We start from the raw sequence: 20,747 nt of genomic DNA, 5'->3' as shown, positions 1-20,747 counted from the left end.
TATCCCATGCATGCTTAAACCCCTTCACTGTATTTGCAGCTACCACTTCTGCAGGAAGGCTATTCCATGCATCCACTACTCTCTCAGTAAAGTAATACTTCCTTATATTACTTTTAAACCTTTGCCCCTCTAATTTAAAACTGTGTCCTCTTGTGGTAGTTTTTCTTCTTTTAAATATGCTCTCTTCCTTTACCGAGTTGATTCCCTTTATGTATTTAAAAGTTTCTATCATATCCCCTCTGTCTCTTCTTTCTTCCAAGCTATACATATTAAGGTCCTTTAACCTTTCCTGGTAAGTTTTATCCTGCAATCCATGTACTAGTTTAGTAGCTCTTCTCTGAACTCTCTCTAGAGTATCTATATCCTTCTGGAGATATGGCCTCCAGTACTGCGCACAATACTCCAAGTGAGGTCTCACCAGTGTTCTGTACAGCGGCATAAGCACTTCACTCTTTCTACTGCTTATACCTCTCCCTATACATCCAAGCATTCTGCTGGCATTTCGTGCTGCTCTATTACATTGTCTTCCCACCTTTAAGTCTTCTGAAATAATTACTCCTAAATCCCTTTCCTCAGATACTGAGGTCAGGACTGTGTCAAATATTCTATATTCTGCCCTTGGGTTTTTACGCCCCAGGTGCATTATCTTGCACTTATCCACATTAAATTTCAGTTTCCAGAGTTCTGACCATTCTTCTAGTTTTCCTAAATCCTTTTCCATTTGGCGTTTCCCTCCAGGAACATCAACCCTGTTACATATCTTTGTGTCATCAGCAAAAAGACAAACCTTACCAGCGAGGCCTTTTGCAATATCACTTATGAAGATATTAAACAAAATCGGTCCCAGTACAGATCCCTGTGGAACCCCACTGGTAACATTACCTTGTTTTGAATGTTCTCCATTGACTACAACCCTCTGTTGTCTGTCACTCAGCCACTGCCTAATCCACTCAACAATATGGGAGTCCATGCTCAATGACTGCAGTTTATTGATAAGTCTTCTATGTGGGACAGTGTCAAAAGCCTTACTAAAATCTAGATATGCGATGTCTACTGCACCTCCACCGTCTATTATTTTATTCACCCAGTCAGAAAAATCTATAAGATTTGTTTGACATGATCTCCCTGAAGTAAACCCATGTTGTTTTTCATCTTGCAATCCATGGGATTTTAGATGTTCCACAATCCTATCCTTTAATAGGGTTTCCATTAATTTGCCTACTATTGATGTCAGACTCACTGGTCTATAGTTGCTCGATTCCTCCCTACTACCTTTCTTGTGAATGGGCACGACATTTGCCAATTTCCAATCTTCCGGGATGACTCCTGTTACTAATGATTGGTTAAATAAATCTGTTAACGGTTTTGCCAGCTCACCACTAAGCTCTTTTAATAATTTTGGGTGTATCTCATCAGGCCCCTGTGACTTATCTGTCTTCACCTTAGACAGCAAACTTAGAACATCTTCCTCTGTAAAGATACATGCATCAAACGATTTAATAGTCATTCTTTCTAGTGGAGGTCCTTCTCCTTTTTCTTTTGTAAAAACTGAACAGAAGTATTCATTAAGGCAGTCGGCTTAATGAATATAGGCATAGGGTATCACACAGTATTGAGCCAGAATACAACAAAATCAAAGGCAAATCACTTAGGAATCAGCAGTCTTAAAGGGATTCTGTCACCTCCCCTAACCGAAAATCAGATTTTAAAGCATTCATGTAGCACAGCTTACCTTGAATAGGCTGTGCTCTTTTATCTTCTAATCCGTCCAGTAGTTTTTGATAAAATCGACTTTTATGTTTATGTAAATTAGCCCTGAAGGTGCCCAGAGGGGCGTTATGTTAGCTTTAGTGTGCCGAGTAACGCCCCTCTTACGGTGCGCAAAACGCCTTCCTTCTGACTGCCCACAGCCTCTCATCCCTCTCCTCCCTCTCCTCCCTCTCCTCCCCCTCCCTCACGGCCGAACGTACTCTCGCGCAGGCGCAGTACCCACTGAGGGCTGCGCCAGTGCGATCTGCAGGAGACTGAGGGCAGGAGCTTCATCTTTGTCACTGGGCATGCGCCGAGCCCAGTGACGTCAGATGCTCGCTCTTCCCTCAGTCAGCCTGGTGAGGAAGCGCAGAGGATTGCCGATCGGCTGCTGCACCCTGCGTTTTTTTGTTCATATAATAATACCTATTTTCTCCAAAAAAATAAGGATTTCTTTCCAGGAGGGAGGGTGGGGAAGGAAATCGCTGGCAGGCAGACAGGCTGGAGAAAACGCAGGGTGCAGCAGCCGATCGGCAATCCTCTGCGCTTCCTCACCAGGCTGACTGAGGGAAGAGCGAGCATCTGACGTCACTGGGCTCGGCGCAGGCCCAGTGACAAAGATGAAGCTCCTGCCCTCAGTCTCCTGCAGATCGCACTGGCGCAGCCCTCAGTGGGTACTGCGCCTGCGCGAGAGTACGTTCGGCCGTGAGGGAGGGGGAGGAGAGGGAGGAGAGGGAGGAGAGGGATGAGAGGCTGTGGGCAGTCAGAAGGAAGGCGTTTTGCGCACCGTAAGAGGGGCGTTACTGGGCACACTAAAGCTAACATAACGCCCCTCTGGGCACCTTCAGGGCTAATTTACATAAACATAAAAGTCGATTTTATCAAAAACTACTGGACGGATTAGAAGATAAAAGAGCACAGCCTATTCAAGGTAAGCTGTGCTACATGAATGCTTTAAAATCGGATTTTCGGTTAGGGGAGGTGACAGAATCCCTTTAAATCCTCCCCTAGCTCTGGGATTGGACACAGAAACAGAAACCTGATTCAGCTTCCAATGACATTGATAGGTTCACCAGCATGGCAACCCTCCCAGCACAGCTCTGTGGGTAGGTTATATAATTAAATGTTTGAACAACCCCTTTAATTGAGTATATTTAAATTTCTTAGCACAATTAGTCTACCTCTGCAAATTTGGGAAAATTTATTAAGACATTTCAGGAGAATACAATGTAGAGCAGTGAATGGATAAAATGTCTGTCTATACAAAATCTCTGTGCAGTTTGCGATTGAAAATGGGCAATCCAGGCTGGTTAAATCAATTTTTTTCAGTTATGCATCTATTATTCTGTACCTCATGGGATAGTGTTTTATAATATCCTTTCTGAAATTCTTTGCTAGACTTTCGGTCACATTCTCAAAAGAGATTAACTATTTGCATGGGATGCTTGGCCTGGGCCCTTTGGTATTTGCAGTCTAATAATATTATTCAGATATCTGCCAAGCAGAGAGCCCAGAAAAGTCTGAATGCTGATCTAAGGTGAAGTGTTTCCTAGCAACTAAGCCAGGTGAACAGATAGTCCTCTGCTAGGATTTCATATGTACAAGCATAGAAATTGGCATCTGTTAAAGACCATTTGGTTTGATTATTCTCAATTTTCTACAGTTTTTCTTTGTCATGACGAAAATAATTTGACCTACAGTTTTTCTTACCAAGTTTAGCGTACTTGTTAAGAATTGTGCATGAACATCTTCTACTAGAGTAAATCATGCAGTCTCTATACAGTTTATATAAATGTTCTAGTCTAGCTCAATAGGGCAGATTTACTAATCAAGCTGCAGCAGAATTCTGGCACACATCCTGTGCCATTTATTGAATGTTTAAGACATGTCTTGTGCCTCACTAGACACTTTTGTAAAGTGTCTAGAAGAGGGGGTATGGCTAGGTGGATTCTTAACCACCTCAGCCCCCAGTGCTTAAACACCCTGAAAGACCAGGCCACTTTTTACACTTCTGACCTACACTACTTTCACCGTTTATTGCTCGGTCATGCAACTTACCACCCAAATGAATTTTACCTCCTTTTCTTCTCACTAATAGAGCTTTCATTTGGTGGTATTTCATTGCTGCTGACATTTTTACTTTTTTTGTTATTAATCGAAATTTAACGATTTTTTTGCAAAAAAATGAAATTTTTCACTTTCAGTTGTAAAATTTTGCAAAAAAAACGACATCCATATATAAATTTTGCTCTAAATTTATTGTTCTACATGTCTTTGATAAAAAAAAAATGTTTGGGTAAAAAAAAAATGGTTTGGGTAAAAGTTATAGCGTTTACAAACTATGGTACAAAAATGTGAATTTCCGCTTTTTGAAGCAGCTCTGACTTTCTGAGCACCTGTCATGTTTCCTGAGGTTCTACAATGCCCAGACAGTACAAACACCCCACAAATGACCCCATTTCGGAAAGTACACATCCTAAGGTATTCGCTGATGGGCATAGTGAGTTCATAGAACTTTTTATTTTTTGTCACAAGTTAGCGGAAAATGATGATTTTTTATTTTATTTTTTTTCTTACAAAGTCTCATATTCCACTAACTTGTGACAAAAAATAAAAAGTTCTATGAACTCACTATGCCCATCACGAAATACCTTGCGGTCTCTTCTTTCCAAAATGGGGTCACTTGTGGGGTAGTTATACTGCCCTGGCATTCTAGGGGCCCAAATGTGTGGTAAGGAGTTTGAAATCAAATTCTGTAAAAAATGACCTGTGAAATCCGAAAGGTGCTCTTTGGAATATGGGCCCCTTTGCCCACCTAGGCTGCAAAAAAGTGTCACACATCTGGTATCTCCGTACTCAGGAGAAGGTGGGGAATGTGTTTTGGGGTGTCTTTTTACATATACCCATGCTGGGTGAGAGAAATATCTTGGCAAAAGACAACTTTTCCCATTTTTTTATACAAAGTTGGCATTTGACCAATATATTTATCTCACCCAGCATGGGTATATGTAAAAAGACACCCCAAAACACATTCCTCAACTTCTCCTGAATACAGAGATACCAGATGTGTGACACTTTTTTGCAGCCTAGGTGGGCAAAGGGGCCCATTTTCCAAAGAGCACCTTTCGGATTTCACAGGTCATTTTTTACAGAATTTGATTTCAAACTCCTTACCACACATTTGGGCCCCTAGAATGCCAGGGCAGTATAACTACCCCACAATTGACCCCATTTTGGAAAGAAGAGACCCCAAGGTATTCGCTGATGGGCATAGTGAGTTCATGGAAGTTTTTTTTTTTTTGTCACAAGTTAGTGGAATATGAGACTTTGTATGAAAAAAAAAAAAATCATTTTCCACTAACTTGTGACAAAAAATAAAAATTCTAGGAACTCGCCATGCCCCTCACGGAATACCTTGGGGTGTCTTCTTTCCAAAATGGGGTCACTTGTGGGGTAGTTATACTGCCCTGGCATTCTAGGGGCCCAAATGTGTGGTAAGGAGTTTGAAATCAAATTCTGTAAAAAATGACCTGTGAAATCCGAAAGGCGCTCTTTGGAATATGGGCCCCTTTGCCCACCTAGGCTGCAAAAAAGTGTCACACATCTGGAATCTCTGTATTCAGGAGAAGTTGAGGAATGTGTTTTGGGGTGTCTTTTTACATATACCCATGCTGGGTGAGATAAATATCTTGGTCAAATGCCAACTTTGTATAAAAAAATGGGAAAAGTTGTCTTTTGCCAAGATATTTCTCTCACCCAGCATGGGTATATGTAAAATGACACCCCAAAACACATTCCCCACCTTCTCCTGAGTACGGAGATACCAGATGTGTGACACTTTTTTGCAGCCTAGGTGGGCAAAGGGGCCCATATTCCAAAGAGCACCTTTCGGATTTCACAGGTCATTTTTTACAGAATTTGATTTCAAACTCCTTACCACACATTTGGGCCCCTAGAATGCCAGGGCAGTATAACTACCCCACAAGTGACCCCATTTTGGAAAGAAGAGACCCCAAGGTATTCGCTGATTGGCATAGTGAGTTCATGGAAGTTTTTATTTTTTGTCACAAGTTAGTGGAATATGAGACTTTGTATGAAAAAAAAAAAATCATCATTTTCCACTAACTTGTGACAAAAAATAAAAAATTCTAGGAACTTGCCATGCCCCTCACGGAATACCTTGGGGTGTCTTCTTTCCAAAATGGGGTCACTTGTGGGGTAGTTATACTGCCCTGGCATTTTACAGGGGCCCTAATGTGTGGTAAGTAGGTAAATGACCTGTGAAATCCGAAAGGTGCTCTTTGGAATGTGGCCCCCTTTGCCCACCTAGGCTGCAAAAAAGTGTCACACATCTGGTATCTCCGTACTCAGGAGAAGGTGGGGAATGTGTTTTGTGATGTCATTTTACATATACCCATGCTGGGTGAGAGAAATATCTTGGCAAAAGACAACTTTTCCCATTTTTTTATACAAAGTTGGCATTTGACCAAGATATTTATCTCACCCAGCATGGGTATATGTAAAAAGACACCCCAAAACACATTCCTCAACTTCTCCTGAATACAGAGATACCAGATGTGTGACACTTTTTTGCAGCCTAGGTGGGCAAAGGTGCCCAAATTCCTTTTAGGAGGGCATTTTTAGACATTTGGATACCAGACTTCTTCTCACACTTTGGGGCCCCTAAAATGCCAGGGCAGTATAAATACCCCACATGTGACCCCATTTTGGAAAGAAGACACCCCAAGGTATTCAATGAGGGGCATGGCGAGTTCATATAAAAAAAAAAATTTTGGCACAAGTTAGCGGAAATTGATTTTTTTTGATTTTGTTCTCACAAAGTCTCCCTTTCCGCTAACTTGGGACAAAAATTTCAATCTTTCATGGACTCAATATGCCCCTCAGCGAATACCTTGGGGTGTCTTCTTTCCAAAATGGTGTTATTTGTGGGGTGTTTGTACTGCCCTGGCATTTGAGGGTCTCCGCAATCATTACATGTATGCCCAGCATTAGGAGTTTCTGCTATTCTCCTTATATTGAGCATACAGGTAATGAGATTTTTTTTTTCCGTTCAGCCTCTGGGCTGAAAGAAAAAAATGAACGGCACAGATTTCTTCATTCGCATCGATCAATGTGGATGAAAAAATCTCTGCCAAAAAAAGAAAAAGGAGGGGAAAGGCGTCTGCCAGGACATAGGAGCTCCGCCCAACATCCATACCCACTTAGCTCGTATGCCCTGGCAAACCCGATTTCTCCATTCACATCGATCGATGTGGATGAATAAATCATTGCCGGGATTTTTTTTTTTATATATATACAAAGTGTTTGCCAAAGTATATGAACACCGCCACCTCCTCAGCTCATATGCCTCGGCAAACGTATCTTTTACTGCAGAGGAGAAATCTCGTCTTGCAGCGCCGCATACACTGACTTACGTGTAATCTGACAGCAGCGCAATGCTTCTGTCAGAATGCACATCAGTGCTGCAGCTAGTCGATCGGTTGGTCCACCTGAAAGGTAAAAAAAACAAAACAAAAAAGAAAAAACCAGGCCGCAACGCAATAACTTTATTAACTTTAGAACAGAACATATTAACTTTTTTTAAATTTTTTAAACTTTTTTACTTACCGGTAATTTTTTTTTTGTTTAGTTTTTTTTACCTTTATAGAACAAACCTCTCCTTCCCCATGGGACAATGTGCAAAGCGCAAATCGCCCAAAGATGTGGCGAAGTACGTTATGCACTTTATCCCAGGTGAAAGGAGAGGTTTGCAGCAGCTGTGAGTAAAAGGGCCCTAATAGCCCTGTGTGCCTGTCCTGTGAGATGCAATCCCTATGCTAGGTGTACCTGTGTGTGGTACTTCCGGAAACACTCACCTAAGCATAGGGCAGGGTGGTCAGGGCAGTCAGGACAGAAATAGCGGGTGTCACGCCTTATTCCACTCCTGCTACAGACACAACATTTTTTTCGGGGTGGCGGTTGGGTTGAGGTACCAGCAACGACACTGGGGAAATGTCGCTCGTGTAGACGGCTAACTACACTGGTGGATGGGGCCACGGAACCTCCTGGGTAAAGGAGGTTCGCGATGATCTCTTCCTGGAATTTGAGGAAGGATCCTGTTCTCCCAGCCTTACTGTAGAGAACAAAACTATTATACAGCGCCAATTGAATTAAATATACAGACACCTTCTTATACCAGCGTCTGGTTCTGCGGGAAACTAAATAGGGAGCCAACATCTGGTCATTGAAGTCCACCCCTCCCATGAGCGCATTATAGTCGTGGACTGAGAGGGGCTTTTCAATGACACGGGTTGCCCTTTCAATTTGGATTGTCGTGTCTGCGTGAATGGAGGAGAGCATGTAAACGTCACGCTTGTCTCTCCATTTCACCGCGAGCAGTTCTTCGTTACACAAGGCAGCCCTCTCCCCCCTTGCAAGACGGGTGATTACAAGCCGTTGGGGGAAGCCCACGCGACTAGTTCGCGCGGTGCCACAGGCGCAAATCCGTTCTAGAAACAAATGCCTAAAGAGGGCCACACTTGTGTAAAAATTGTCCACATAAAGATGGTACCCCTTGCCGAATAAGGGTGACACCAAGTCCCAGACTGTCTTCCCACTGCTCCCCAGGTAGTCAGGGCAACCGACCGGCTCCAGGGTCTGATCTTTTCCCTCATAGATCCGAAATTTGTGGGTATAGCCTGTGGCCCTTTCACAGAGCTTATACAATTTGACCCCATACCGGGCACGCTTGCTTGGGATGTATTGTTTGAAGCCAAGGCGCCCGGTAAAATGTATTAGGGACTCGTCTACGCAGATGTTTTGCTCAGGGGTATACAAATCTGCAAATTTCTGGTTGAAATGGTCTATGAGGGGCCGAATTTTGTGGAGCCGGTCAAAAGCTGGGTGGCCTCTGGGATGGGAGGTGGTGTTGTCGCTAAAATGCAGAAAACGCAGGATGGTCTCAAATCGTGTCCTGGACATAGCAGCAGAGAACATGGGCATGTGATGAATTGGGTTCGTGGACCAATATGACCGCAATTCATGCTTTTTTGTCAGGCCCATGTTGAGGAGAAGGCCCAGAAAAATTTTAAGTTCGGAAATTTGGACTGGTTTCCACCGGAAAGGCTGGGCATAATAGCTTTCCGGGTTTGCGGTTATAAATTGTGTGGCATACCGGTTTGTCTCTGCCACGACTAAGTCCAAGAGCTCCACAGTCAAGAACAGCTCAAAAAATCCCAGGGCCGAACCGATTTGAGCCGTCTCAACCCGAACTCCAGACTGGGCGGTGAAAGGGGGAACTACAGGTGCGGCTGAAGTTGGTGACTGCCAATCAGGGTTTGCCAGCACCTCAGGGATTCTAGGGGCTCTACGGGCCTGTCTGCGCGGTGGCTGCGACGGGGTAACTACTGCACGTGCCACCGTACCAGCTTCAACTGCCCTTCTGGTGCTCGCTACTTCACCAGGTTGTACGGCAGTGCTGGTACTAGGTCCAGGAAGGGCTGCGCAGCTGGTGTATGCCTCACCACGTGATCCGGCAGCGACAGCCCCACTCTGCTGCTCTTGAAGCGGATCCTGCGTAACCTGTGGTCTAGCGACACGGGGCCGGGTACGCCTGGTGCTGCCAGGGACCTCCACCTCCTCGTCCGAACTTTGGGTCAGAGAGCCACTGCTTTCCACAGGTTCATATTCTGACCCGCTAGATTCGTCAGATGAGGGTTCCCACTCCTCATCTGACTGGGTCAGAATCCTGTAGGCCTCTTCAGAAGAATACCCCTTGTTTGACATTTTGGACTACTAAATTTAGGGGTATTCCCTGAGACTACCCAAGAAAAAAAGCAAACCTGTCTTACAAAGGGGAGGCTAGCGAAGTACCGGAGGCCGCTGCGGTTGATAAAAAATATCAAAACTGTTTTTTTTTATCGCCGCAGTGCGTGTAAAGTGAATGTGCAGTGATCAAAAAATAATAATTTTTTGTCACTGCGGTGGGGCGGGCGTGGGTGAACGCACGTGTGGGCGACCGATCAGGCCTGATCGGGCAAACACTGCGTTTTGGGTGGAGGGTGAACTAAAGTGACACTAATACTATTATAGATCTGACCGTGATCAGTTTTGATCACTTACAGATACTATAAAAGTACAAATGCTGATTAGCGATACGCTAATCAGCGAATAAAAGTGACTGCGGTGCGGTGGGGTGGGCGCTAACTGACGCTAACTACCTAACCAAGGGGCCTAAACTATCCCTGAAACCTAACAGTCAATACCAGTGAAAAAAAAAAAGTGACAGTTTACACTGATCACTTTTTTTCCTTTCACTAGTGATTGACAGGGGCGATCAAAGGGGTGATCAAAGGGTTAATTGGGGTGCAGGGGGGTGATCTGGGGCTAAGGTGTAGTGTTTGGTGTACTCACAGTTCAGTCTGCTCCTGTGCTGGATCCAACCGACGAAAAGGACCAGCACAGGAGCAGACAAGCCATATAACAGATCATATTTACTAATATGATCTGTTATATGGCTTGTGATTCGATTTTTTAAAAATCAGCAACCTGCCAGCGACGATCATTGGCTGGCAGGTTGCTGATGCAATTCTCCTCGAACATTTGCTGGCCCGAGATGCGCATGCGCGGGCAGGCTGTGACCGAAATCTCGCGTCTCGCGAGAGGACGCGCCGGCGCGTCCACTCGGAATGAAACAACCACCTCCAGGACGCGTCTGTGCGTACAGCGGTCCGGAGGTGGTTAAAATAAGCCAAATTTATTAATGGCATGCAACAGTTTAACCGTGTAAAGTAAGCCAGGCTTGAGCTGGCATAAGGCAGAGATAAGTGTCTAAGTTTTTGCAAGATGAGCCATATAGATCACACACCACGTGCCACTGTGATAAATATGGATCTTCTGATTGCCTCATCCAAGTTTGCGCTGTTTAAATTTTAGACAACATTAGGAAATATTCCTAATTGTATTCAGTATGGATGAGCAGCAGGGGCTATATTCGAATTCGCAATATTTCACAAATATTTTGTAATATATTCGTCATATATTTGCGAATTTCAAGAATTTGAGATTATTTTATTAAATGTGATAAATCGGCAATGTAAAAATCGCGTAATGCGAATTCGTAACGAGAAATACCGGCGTGGGTCCCTTTTTGCTAAATCTTTCAAGCTGGTATAAGTTCCCTAAGACTGAAGAAAATGGTTGGGACGGCAGAACATTAGAATAGCTTTATATGCAGATAGAGTCAAGTGCTCCAATATATTCGCAATTACGCTAATCGACAGTGATTAGAATATTTTATCGCACTACGTGCAACTTCACATTTTAGCAGGTCTGACTACAGATTACTGATTGGTGCACTAAGTATTGTTGTGAACTTGACATTGCTTCCTTCTCATTGGCCCACAAGCAAGAAGCAGATAGGAATCATGTGTTCAGATGGAAAAAAATGCTGAATATTCGATATAACGAATATATAGCACTATATTCTAAATATTTGCGAATTCTGAAAGTGGCGATATTAACGATAAAAATTCGCTATTCGAATATTCGTGCTCAACACTAGCATTCAGTGAAATAGTACAGCCTTCTGTTACATTTAAGACAAGGCAATGAAAAAGGCATAAGTGGCACAGGCCTTCCCAAAAAATGCAATTACGTTTCAAATTTCTATATTATATATTCTGCTGTTTCAGCTTGCTTTATGAACTTTATTGAGTTATGTCATTATAGTTTAGATGTATTTGATCCCCAGTTCTTCAGACACATGCTTTGGTTCTCCAAGTCCCCAACTAACAATTGTGTAAACCATGATATCACACTGCATCATATGCGGTGCTATAATTTTGTATACATGAAAGCAATGTAGACTAAATTATATGAAGTACAGTAATCAGGTGTACACTGAGATTGCTCTTTCTACAATGACTGACAAAAAGCAACTAGAATAGAAGATGACTATATAGGACTAATGTTTTTTACAGAAAAAAATTAAATAAACTAGAGCTGTATAAATTAAGGTCACCGTGGTATCTATTATCAGAATTATCAAGAGAAGTAAAGAGGTGGACTGACAGATATCAATACAACAGTAAATAGATTCATAGGTTTAAAAGACCATGTGACCAGTCTAAAGTAAGGAGAAACCAGTGAAGTTTGGTATCAGAAATCCATTACTGTCAATTCTTCCTTGGTGCCTAATGATAGAGATATGAGATAAGAGATATGCAGAGTTGTATGTCTTTCTACTAAACACTGCCCTGTCCTTTACAGATCTACCAGCCTGAAAAGGGTAACCCTATCATATGTAGCCCTGTTGAATCCTATATTGACCCTGATAAACCACCCAGACATACTTTCACGTGCCCAGGTCCCCCCCACTGTCGCTCAGTATTGAGTACAATTATCACATGCTCTAGCAAAACATATGTGGTGACCCAGTTCCAATCCGTGTTTCACAGAGGATCACTAGGACATAAAACCCAATTAATGTCTGTAGGCATCATGTAATACTTCAACACCATTGAAGATTACCAGAATCCTTACCTCTTCCTACATGGCTTATGTCCCTTACATGCTGATTCTTGATTTTTTGAAAATATTTGTCAGATACTGTGGGCATTTGTCATTAGTTGAACAGTAAGCATAATAGTTTGTGTTGGTCAGTGGTACAATCGGAGTCTAGTCCCAGACGGTTATTAGCTGTCTGTGGTACGTTTAGTGTTTTGTTACTAGTAGCAGGGGCGGACATACCGCTTATGCAGCTGGTTCAGCTGCACAGGGGCCCAGCTAGGGAAGGGGACCATCCCAGTGCCAGCAGAGGCGGTTATTTTTTTATGTTATCATATTTTTCATTCCCTAGCTCTGACAACAGGGTAACCTGGGCACCTTGGTGTGGAGGTCGGGAGGGGGCAGAGTTTTTTGGGGTGGCCTGATTAGCACTTACTGCAAATCTGCTGCCAATTTGTGCCTACACTCCATAGCTGAAGGATCTTCGTTGACATCATAGTCATGTGATCTTTTCAGCAGTGGAACTGGGACACTATAGAGGGGCTGAAGGGAGGGGAGGAGTGTCAGTTAAATAGGATTGTATGTTATAGAAGGCTATAAGAAAGATATGTTTTTTTACATGGGACTGTATGTTATAGAAGATTGGAGGTAGATGACCCCTAATTTTTTAGATGGTCAGATCAGCAGCAGGCCCTCGCCCCTAATGTTTTAGAGGGTCAGCTCAGCAGCAGACCCTCACCCCTAATTTTCTCGATGGTCAGCTCAGCAGCAGACCCTCACCCCTAATTTTTTATATGGTCATATCAGCAGCAGACCCTCACCTCTAATGTTTTAGATGGTCAGCTCAGCAGCAGACCCTCGCCCCTAATGTTTTAGATGGTCAGATCAGCAGCAGACCCTGACCCCTAATTTGTTAGATGGTCAGATCAGCAGCAGTCCCTCGCCCCTAATGTTTTAGATGGTCAGATCAGCAGCAGACCCTCACCCCTGTTGTTATAGAGGGTCAGCTCAGCAGCAGACCCTGACCCCTAATTTGTTAGATGGTAAGATCAGCAGCAGACCCTCACCCCTAATGTTTTAGATGGTCAGATCAGCAGCAGTCCCTCGCCCCTAATGTTTTAGATGGTCAGATCAGTAGCAGACCCTCACCCCTAATGTTTTAGATGGTCAGATCAGCAGCAGACGCTCACTCCTAATGTTTTAGATGATCAGATCAGCAGCAGGCCCTCATCCCTAATGTTTTAGAGGGTCAGCTCAGCAGCAGACCCTCACCCCTAATGTTTTAGAGGGTCACCAGCAGGCCCTTGCCCATAATGTTTTATATGGTCAGATCAGCAGCAGGCCCTCGCCCATAAGGTTTTTGATGGTCAGATCATCAGCAGGCACTCGCTCCTAATGTTTTAGAGTGTCGGCTGCTCAGCAGACCCTCACCCCTAATGTTTTAGATGGTCAGATCAGCAGCAGGCCCTCCCCCCTAATGTTTTAGAGGGTCACCAGCAGGCCCTTGCTGCTAATGTTTTTGAGCGTCACCAGCAGGCCATCAATCATAATTTTTCAATGGTGTGTATGATGCCCTCCTTTATGTGTAACAAAGGGTGTATTGGAGTGCCGGTTCCTTGTAATTTTTGGCAGCCCTTTCACTTAGTGCATAGGCTTTATGACTGTAGGAGTCCCACTACCTGAACAATTGTACCACAATGTGAATGAGGCCCTCCATTATGTGATATACAGGTTGTATCGGAGTGCCTCTTCCTTGTAATTTTTTGCAGCACTTGCTCTTTATATACAAGTAAATATACAGAAAAGAATGCTTCCTAACAATTTTTCCTCTAAAATCGATTTCATCTTTAGTTTGGTGAGTATTATTGTCAGTCTGTAAAAGTGGCGTACTACTCGGACAACATCATTCCCAGCAGCGCCTTGGGAGTCCAAGATGCATCCAGACATCCTCCCCATGCTGTTCCAGAACCATTTCAGTGATGTTTCCATCAATTTTCCTGTGAACCAGACATCCTCCCCTATTCAGAGCAGGGGATGCCTGGTTTAATGCTCTGGTTCTCCTATTGACTTCCATTGTGCTCTGGTGCTCTGTACAGCACCCGAGCATCCCAAAGTGTTCTACTCGAACACCAGAGCACCTGAGTACTTTGGTGCTCGATCATCACTAGTCACTTGTTGACTGGGGTACCAGGTGATCATTTTACACTCAGCAACTGATGTCTGGTTGTCAGTGGTACACTTAGCATCCCTGTGCCTGGTAGTCAGTGGAACATTCATGTAATTGGTGGAAAAAGTTTATTATAAGTTAACAAACATTTTCTCGTTTGTGTATGGATCAGTAGCACATACTATTTATAGAATAATGCATTTTTTTTTTATCCCAGGGCCAAAAATGAGTGGAGTGGAATGTGTTGAAGGAATGGCTGCAGGACTGTATGAAGAACTTTTCGCGGCTGTTGTCTCACTCATTAACAGGTAGTTAAAGGGATTGTCCATGTTTGCAAAATAGGTATTTTTTCTTCTTTCCAGAAACAGCACTTCTCTTCTCCATGGACTTTGTCAGGAATTGTTGCTCAGACCTTATTTTCTTACCTAACACAACCCTTTTAAGGTTTATCCTAAGAATAAAGAGTTAAGTTCTTAGGCTTCAGGGAAATTTGATTAGTTTATGCCACTGTTTTTACTTGAATATGCTGTTTTGGTTTTACAGTAAATGTCAGATCTGTTTTTATTTGTAATATGATTTTATTTAAATTCTCAGGTCACAAATACTTGAAGATTCTTGGAACATATTACACAGTGAATGCTGATCAGTTTATGAGAGCAACTTAAATTTTGTTTTACCTTGCTTGATTCAGTAAAAATATCTATAGCCTCGTGGATGTGCCCAATACCAAGATATTAACTCCGTAAAGACCACCAGTATACCCAGTGGCCTTTTTCTAAACCACCACCTTTTTAGGGTAGCCTAGACTAAGTGTTGGGGGATCTCCAGTGCAGTGAAGAGCAGGACATCAGCTCTCCTATTGTAGCTGAGCTTCTGCTCTAACCACCCAGATCAACAGAAAAGCCGATCCCGGCCATTTAACTCCTTAGATGCTGAGGTCAATAGTGACTAAGGTATCTAAGTTGTTTTAGAGGGAGAGGGGGCACCCTCTGTCTCCCATCAGCATCACAGTTAATAAAAGTTAATCAATGAGTTATGTGTGCCGCAAAATGGTGCAATTACAAACTACAACTTGTCCCAAATCAAGCCCTCATATCATTACATTGACAGAAAAATAAAACATTTACAGCTTTTGGAATGTGATGATAAAAAATGGGGGCGGAGCTCCGGCGCAGAACGGCATTGCACGGCGAGAGGCCGCCGGACTAAAAAGTCGGACATGCAGTACTTTTAGTCCAGCGGCCTTTCGCCGTGCACTGCCATGCTGCGCCGGAGCTCCGCCCCATCCCCATTATAGTCAATGGGAACGGAGCGGTGGTCTGGCGGCACGGCGAAATAGTGGCAGGACGGATCCGACAGGGTGGACAGCCTGTCGGATCCATCCTGCCGCTAGTGTGAAAGTACCCTAAGGCCCAAAATACATATAGGACGAAGGAGTTAAAATACAATGTTTAGCTTCTTATCGCTGGATGTTCTGCATGTGCTATCTGGTAGTGCGTGCTACACTCAAAATATAGATACATTTTTGAGAAGTAAAATAAGTGTTTATGTTGTTTTTATAGTTGATAACTAAAATAACTATAGTACCATATGTAGTATATTGTTATGGTATATTATTACTTTATAAAGAATGTAATAGTCAATACCATATTGAGTCTTAGGTTTTAGTTGTGATCATATTTAGACTGCTCCTTTTAATAAAATTCTGGGCTATTTAATCTCAATTCATATTTTTTAAGGTCTTTGTCCTCCAGTCTGTTAACACTGGCATCCATCATGGTGGTTGATATTCCTGGATTTCACAATCCACGTCATCAGAAGAAAGAGAGGGCTGCCACATTTGAGGAGATGTGCCATAATTATATACAAGAACGCTTCCAATGCTTGTCCTACAAAAGAACCTTTAGCACTCCCCTGGAGAGGTTTAGTGCGGTGAGACTGACTGACTTTTTGCATTTAAAGGGGTAGTCCAACCCCTTGTTTTTTGTAACAAAAGCTTACAATGGCATAAAATAACAAACTGAGTAATACTTATCCTCTGCTGCTCTTGTTGTGCTGCTTCCAAGGTCCTCTGCTGGTTTCTGTATCCTGGCATCCAGAAAGGATGTTTTAACGCTGACATGTGACCACAGCAGCCAATCACTGGCTTCAGTGGTGACATCAATGGTGTCCACTGCAGACAGTGATTGGCTACAGAAGTCATATGTCCATTTCAAAACGTCATCTCTAGAGGCTAGAATCAGTGGCCCAGACCAAGTCCTGTTAAATGGGTTTTCCAGGAATAAAATATTGATGACTTATCCTCAGGATAGGGTCATCTTAGGTCAATGACGTCATGTTTATTGGTCGCATTGCCTGTGTCCATATCAGTCCCATTTAAGTGAATAGGCCTGAGTTGCAATACCAAGCACAGCCACTATACAACATATGTATGTCACAGTGCTTGGTATGCTGTGAGGAGGCTGCAACAGTCACTGTCTCTTTAAACAGCTGATCAACCTCCTGAGGAAAGGTCATCAATATTGTACTCCCCTAAAACTCCTATAATGCGGAGTAAAAGGGATTTTTACATACTGTATGTTAGCAAACTATACAAACAAGTTCTATGTGGCCCAGCTATACAGTATCGTCATACCAGTTTTAAGATATTTCTCTGTACACATGATGATAATATTGGATATGATGGAGCTTTTTGGAGGTTCTGACCATATTGAGTTTTTTTTTTATTTAGCTAATGTTAGCTAGAGAGGTCATCCAGCCACCTTAATCCTAAACCATGGGGCTGACCTACTTATGTTGAATCTTGAATTTTGTACAGAACAAAATCACAGCTCTGAAACAGATATATAATGGTAGTCTCAGTCAACATGGGCACAGAACTGCCACCACTAAAACATAACCTTTACTGGTAATAATAAAAATATTAAAACTTCAGACTCTTAAAAAAAGTGATGACCAGGTAGTTGAGCAGGTTTAACTGACCTAAGGGAAGAAACTCTCCATAATGTCTGTCCCTATTATGATGACCTTGCCTACAAAATAAAATAGCTGCCCTGATAAGGGTGATCCTGCATCAGGAACTCTTGGAATACTCTAGGAATGCCCTGACAAAGGTTTCGATGCCACCACCAAAACCCCAAACAGATGTCAGTAGTTGTTCTGTCGTGCTGCAAAGTTATGACAAATTTACTTCAATAGTCCAAAATAAAGAATTAGTCAGATTGCGTCTCAATATTTAAATGTGTTTGTACACAATATAAGTCTTTATTCAGGACTATTGACAGCAGATATTGTGACTTTGTCATAATAGATTGATTGATATCTTGCAGCACGACCTGTTTGGGGTTTTGGTGGTGCCATCTATCCCTTTGCCAGGGCATCCCTAGGGCACGGCACACCAGGAGGCTTCTAACACAGGATCACCATTATCAGGGCACCTATTCTGTTTTGTAGGCAGGGTCATCATAATAGGGGCAGACATTAGGGAGAGTTTTCTTCCTTTAGGTCAGTTACACCTGCCCAACTACCTGCTCATCACTTATGTTAATAGGGGCTGAAGTTTTAATACTTTGATTAATACCAAACCAATAAAGGTTACGTTTTTGTATGGAACAGTCAGGAATTTACTAAAACAAATAGACATCTAGAGATATGCAGAGGTGACTTTACTCCTAATTCACAACACAGACGTTACAGCTGACATAATTGTACTTGGATGAATTATGTTTTAAGTATATAATGAATCGTTTAATAAGTTGACATTTCTTCACAGGAAAACATTGACGTTTCTTTTGAAATGCCTCTGGATTCCCCATTCAACGCTGTATCTGTCATAGACCAGACATCTTCACAGGCAAGAAACACTTTCATAATTTTTAATGTCATTTATAAAATGAGGTTTAATTTCTAGTTGAAATTATAAGCAAAATGTGAGATTCATAATAAACTTGTTATTGTTCCAATCATCAAGATACAAGCAGAAAGCTGAATGTAAAAAGTTAAAACGATATTCAATTTGTGAAAGCATAAGCAATTTTCCTCTTTCCACTGGATAGTTAATGACTGGTGTAGATTAATGGGGGTTTGACTGCTGGGCATCTACTGATGACCAAAATAGGGGGTTCCGTGTCCCCATTTGAATTGATTGGCTGTACAGGCGATGTTTAACTGAGAAACATAAAAAAGCGCACTATAGGGTAATAACGTCACGTTTGTGATGCAAAATGTCTACAATGAGGAGGCTCACCTTGTGGAGTTGTGAAAAACTTGGACACAACTCTAGTGTAGGCTCATCTGGGGTTGTTTGAATCCCCCTCCTGTGTGGATGGTGTGCGGCCAAGGATGCGAGTGCTTCTGGTCAGGGATGCCTGGGGACCCTTAGAAGGTAAGTAGATCGGCAAAGTATAACCCGCGGCGCAAAATAAACCATCCAATATTTCCATCAGTATCATAAACTTTAAATCGACCGTGATTCCTTTCAAACAGACCTTTCCCATCCTAGCAGTTTTCACCTATCAAGTGGATAGAGTGGATAGAAGAAAATCTCTTATATCTATCTATAAGCTGAATACCACTTTCCCAATACTTGTTATACTTTACATGCTGTATTTTATTCTCTGTCAGTTTGAACTGAGTAGAAAATTATATATTTTTTAATTCATATAAGATGAAAAAGCTCATTACTTTTAGCTTACTATAGTATTCTTCTTTCATTGAACCTACTTGTTCTTACTAGTTCATTCATTTATTAATATACAATGTATTAGGACAAAGACATGAGACTATGGTCAACTGTCAAACCAACTGTCCTTTAACATCTCCTGTTGGGGGAAATAGTGATCAGATAAATTGGATTTCAGCACGGGCAAACCCCAGTTTTTCCCATAGAAAGGATATACTAACTTAGTGGGCCTGTTTATGGAGGAGTCAGGGAAGATGTTTCTTGGCTAAATGAGTGTTTAGCTGATGAGTACTACATGTCTATAGCTACCAGTATGTATTTTTCTATATAGGTATATTAGTATGTTTTTAGAGTATGAAGATGCAGACCTGCTTGCAAGATCACTTAGGTTCACGTTAGGCAACATGAAGTACTAAAACGAATTTCATGTGAATTTCGAATAGCTTGTTTAGATTATACTTGTGCATGTTACTGTCTATTTACTTTTCGTGGTTACCAGGGAAAATCCGATTTCAATGTGACGCTATTCTGTATAAATTCAATCTGGATTAAGAAAGATTGCCCTTGGAAATGAATCCAAAAGAATAGATCCAAAAAAGATTAATCTAATTTTTCATAGGGTATATATAGAGCTAGTGTAGGCATCAAACTACTTTAAATGACAGCTAGAGTCTTCCTTTCAATTAGGACTGTGGTTTATTAAGTTGATACTATCATAGTGCTGTATAATACTGTGTTTAAGTACTGTAGCACATTAGATCATAATATTTTATGGCAGTAGATCATAGAAATAGAAGATATTATACTCTTTAGAGTCTGAGTACAGCATATATAACAAAGCTAATGCTTAACGGTAATTAAATGTGAGGGTCCAAGTGCTGAGACTCCCACTGATCCTCAGAATAAGTGACTAAACCAACTATGCAGAATCTTAACGGATTTTCCTTGCACAGTGACATTTTTGTCCATGGTAACAAGAAAGTCCACAGGTAGCGGACTCCACTTCAGGTAGTCTCCCTTGCAAAAATCGCGCTCTGCTGCAGCACATGTATTGATCCCATGTAAGAATGATTTATCCAGCATAGGTTAAAAACTTATCCTTTATTTGTAGTACTTTAAAATCCAGCATCACTCTCACCATATACTTTGTTTTCATGAGCACTATGTGTATGATGAGAGTGATGCTGGATATTTTAAGGATATTTTATGTTTTTAACCTATGCTGGATAAATTGTTCTTACATTAACATTTCTGTCCACCTGCTATGCACCACAGCCCCTTTTACTTCAATGTAGCAGTGCTGCAGTTCTATGAATCAGTTTGATAAGAATTGAGCTAAAATTACACGCACTTCATACGTTTCAAAGGCTTTTATCGACAATTACATGACATTTATGCAAAGAGTCAGTATTTGCAGTGTTGGCCCTTCTTTTTCAGGACCTCTGCAATTCGACTGGGCATGCTCTCAATCAACTTCTGGGCCAATTCCTGACTGATAGCAACCCATTCTTTCATAATCACTTCTTGGAGTTTGTCAGAATTAGTGGGTTTTTGTTTGTCCACCCGCCTCTTGAGGATTGACCAGAAATTCTCAATGGGATTAAGATCTGGGGAGTTTCCAGGCCATGGACCCAAAATGTCAAC

At 42.1% G+C, this 20,747-nt stretch overlaps 1 protein-coding gene across 2 annotated transcripts in view; it reads left to right on the top strand.

The window, feature by feature from the left end:
• Nucleotides 1-20,747, top strand: part of MYO18B (myosin XVIIIB) — an 884,719-nt gene that overhangs the window by 253,511 nt on the left and 610,461 nt on the right. For both annotated transcript variants that reach the window (XM_040416566.1, XM_040416565.1), the window contains 3 exons: nucleotides 14,640-14,730; nucleotides 16,162-16,354; nucleotides 18,195-18,275. In XM_040416566.1, coding sequence (XP_040272500.1) covers nucleotides 14,640-14,730; nucleotides 16,162-16,354; nucleotides 18,195-18,275 — 365 coding nt within the window. The remainder of the gene's footprint in view (nucleotides 1-14,639; nucleotides 14,731-16,161; nucleotides 16,355-18,194; nucleotides 18,276-20,747) is intronic.

This window comes from Bufo bufo, chromosome 2, assembly GCF_905171765.1.
Source record: "Bufo bufo chromosome 2, aBufBuf1.1, whole genome shotgun sequence".
Taxonomy (NCBI): Eukaryota; Metazoa; Chordata; class Amphibia; order Anura; family Bufonidae; genus Bufo; species Bufo bufo.
The sequence above is the reverse complement of the archived record's forward strand: the minus strand, read 5'-3'. Positions and strand labels throughout refer to the sequence as shown.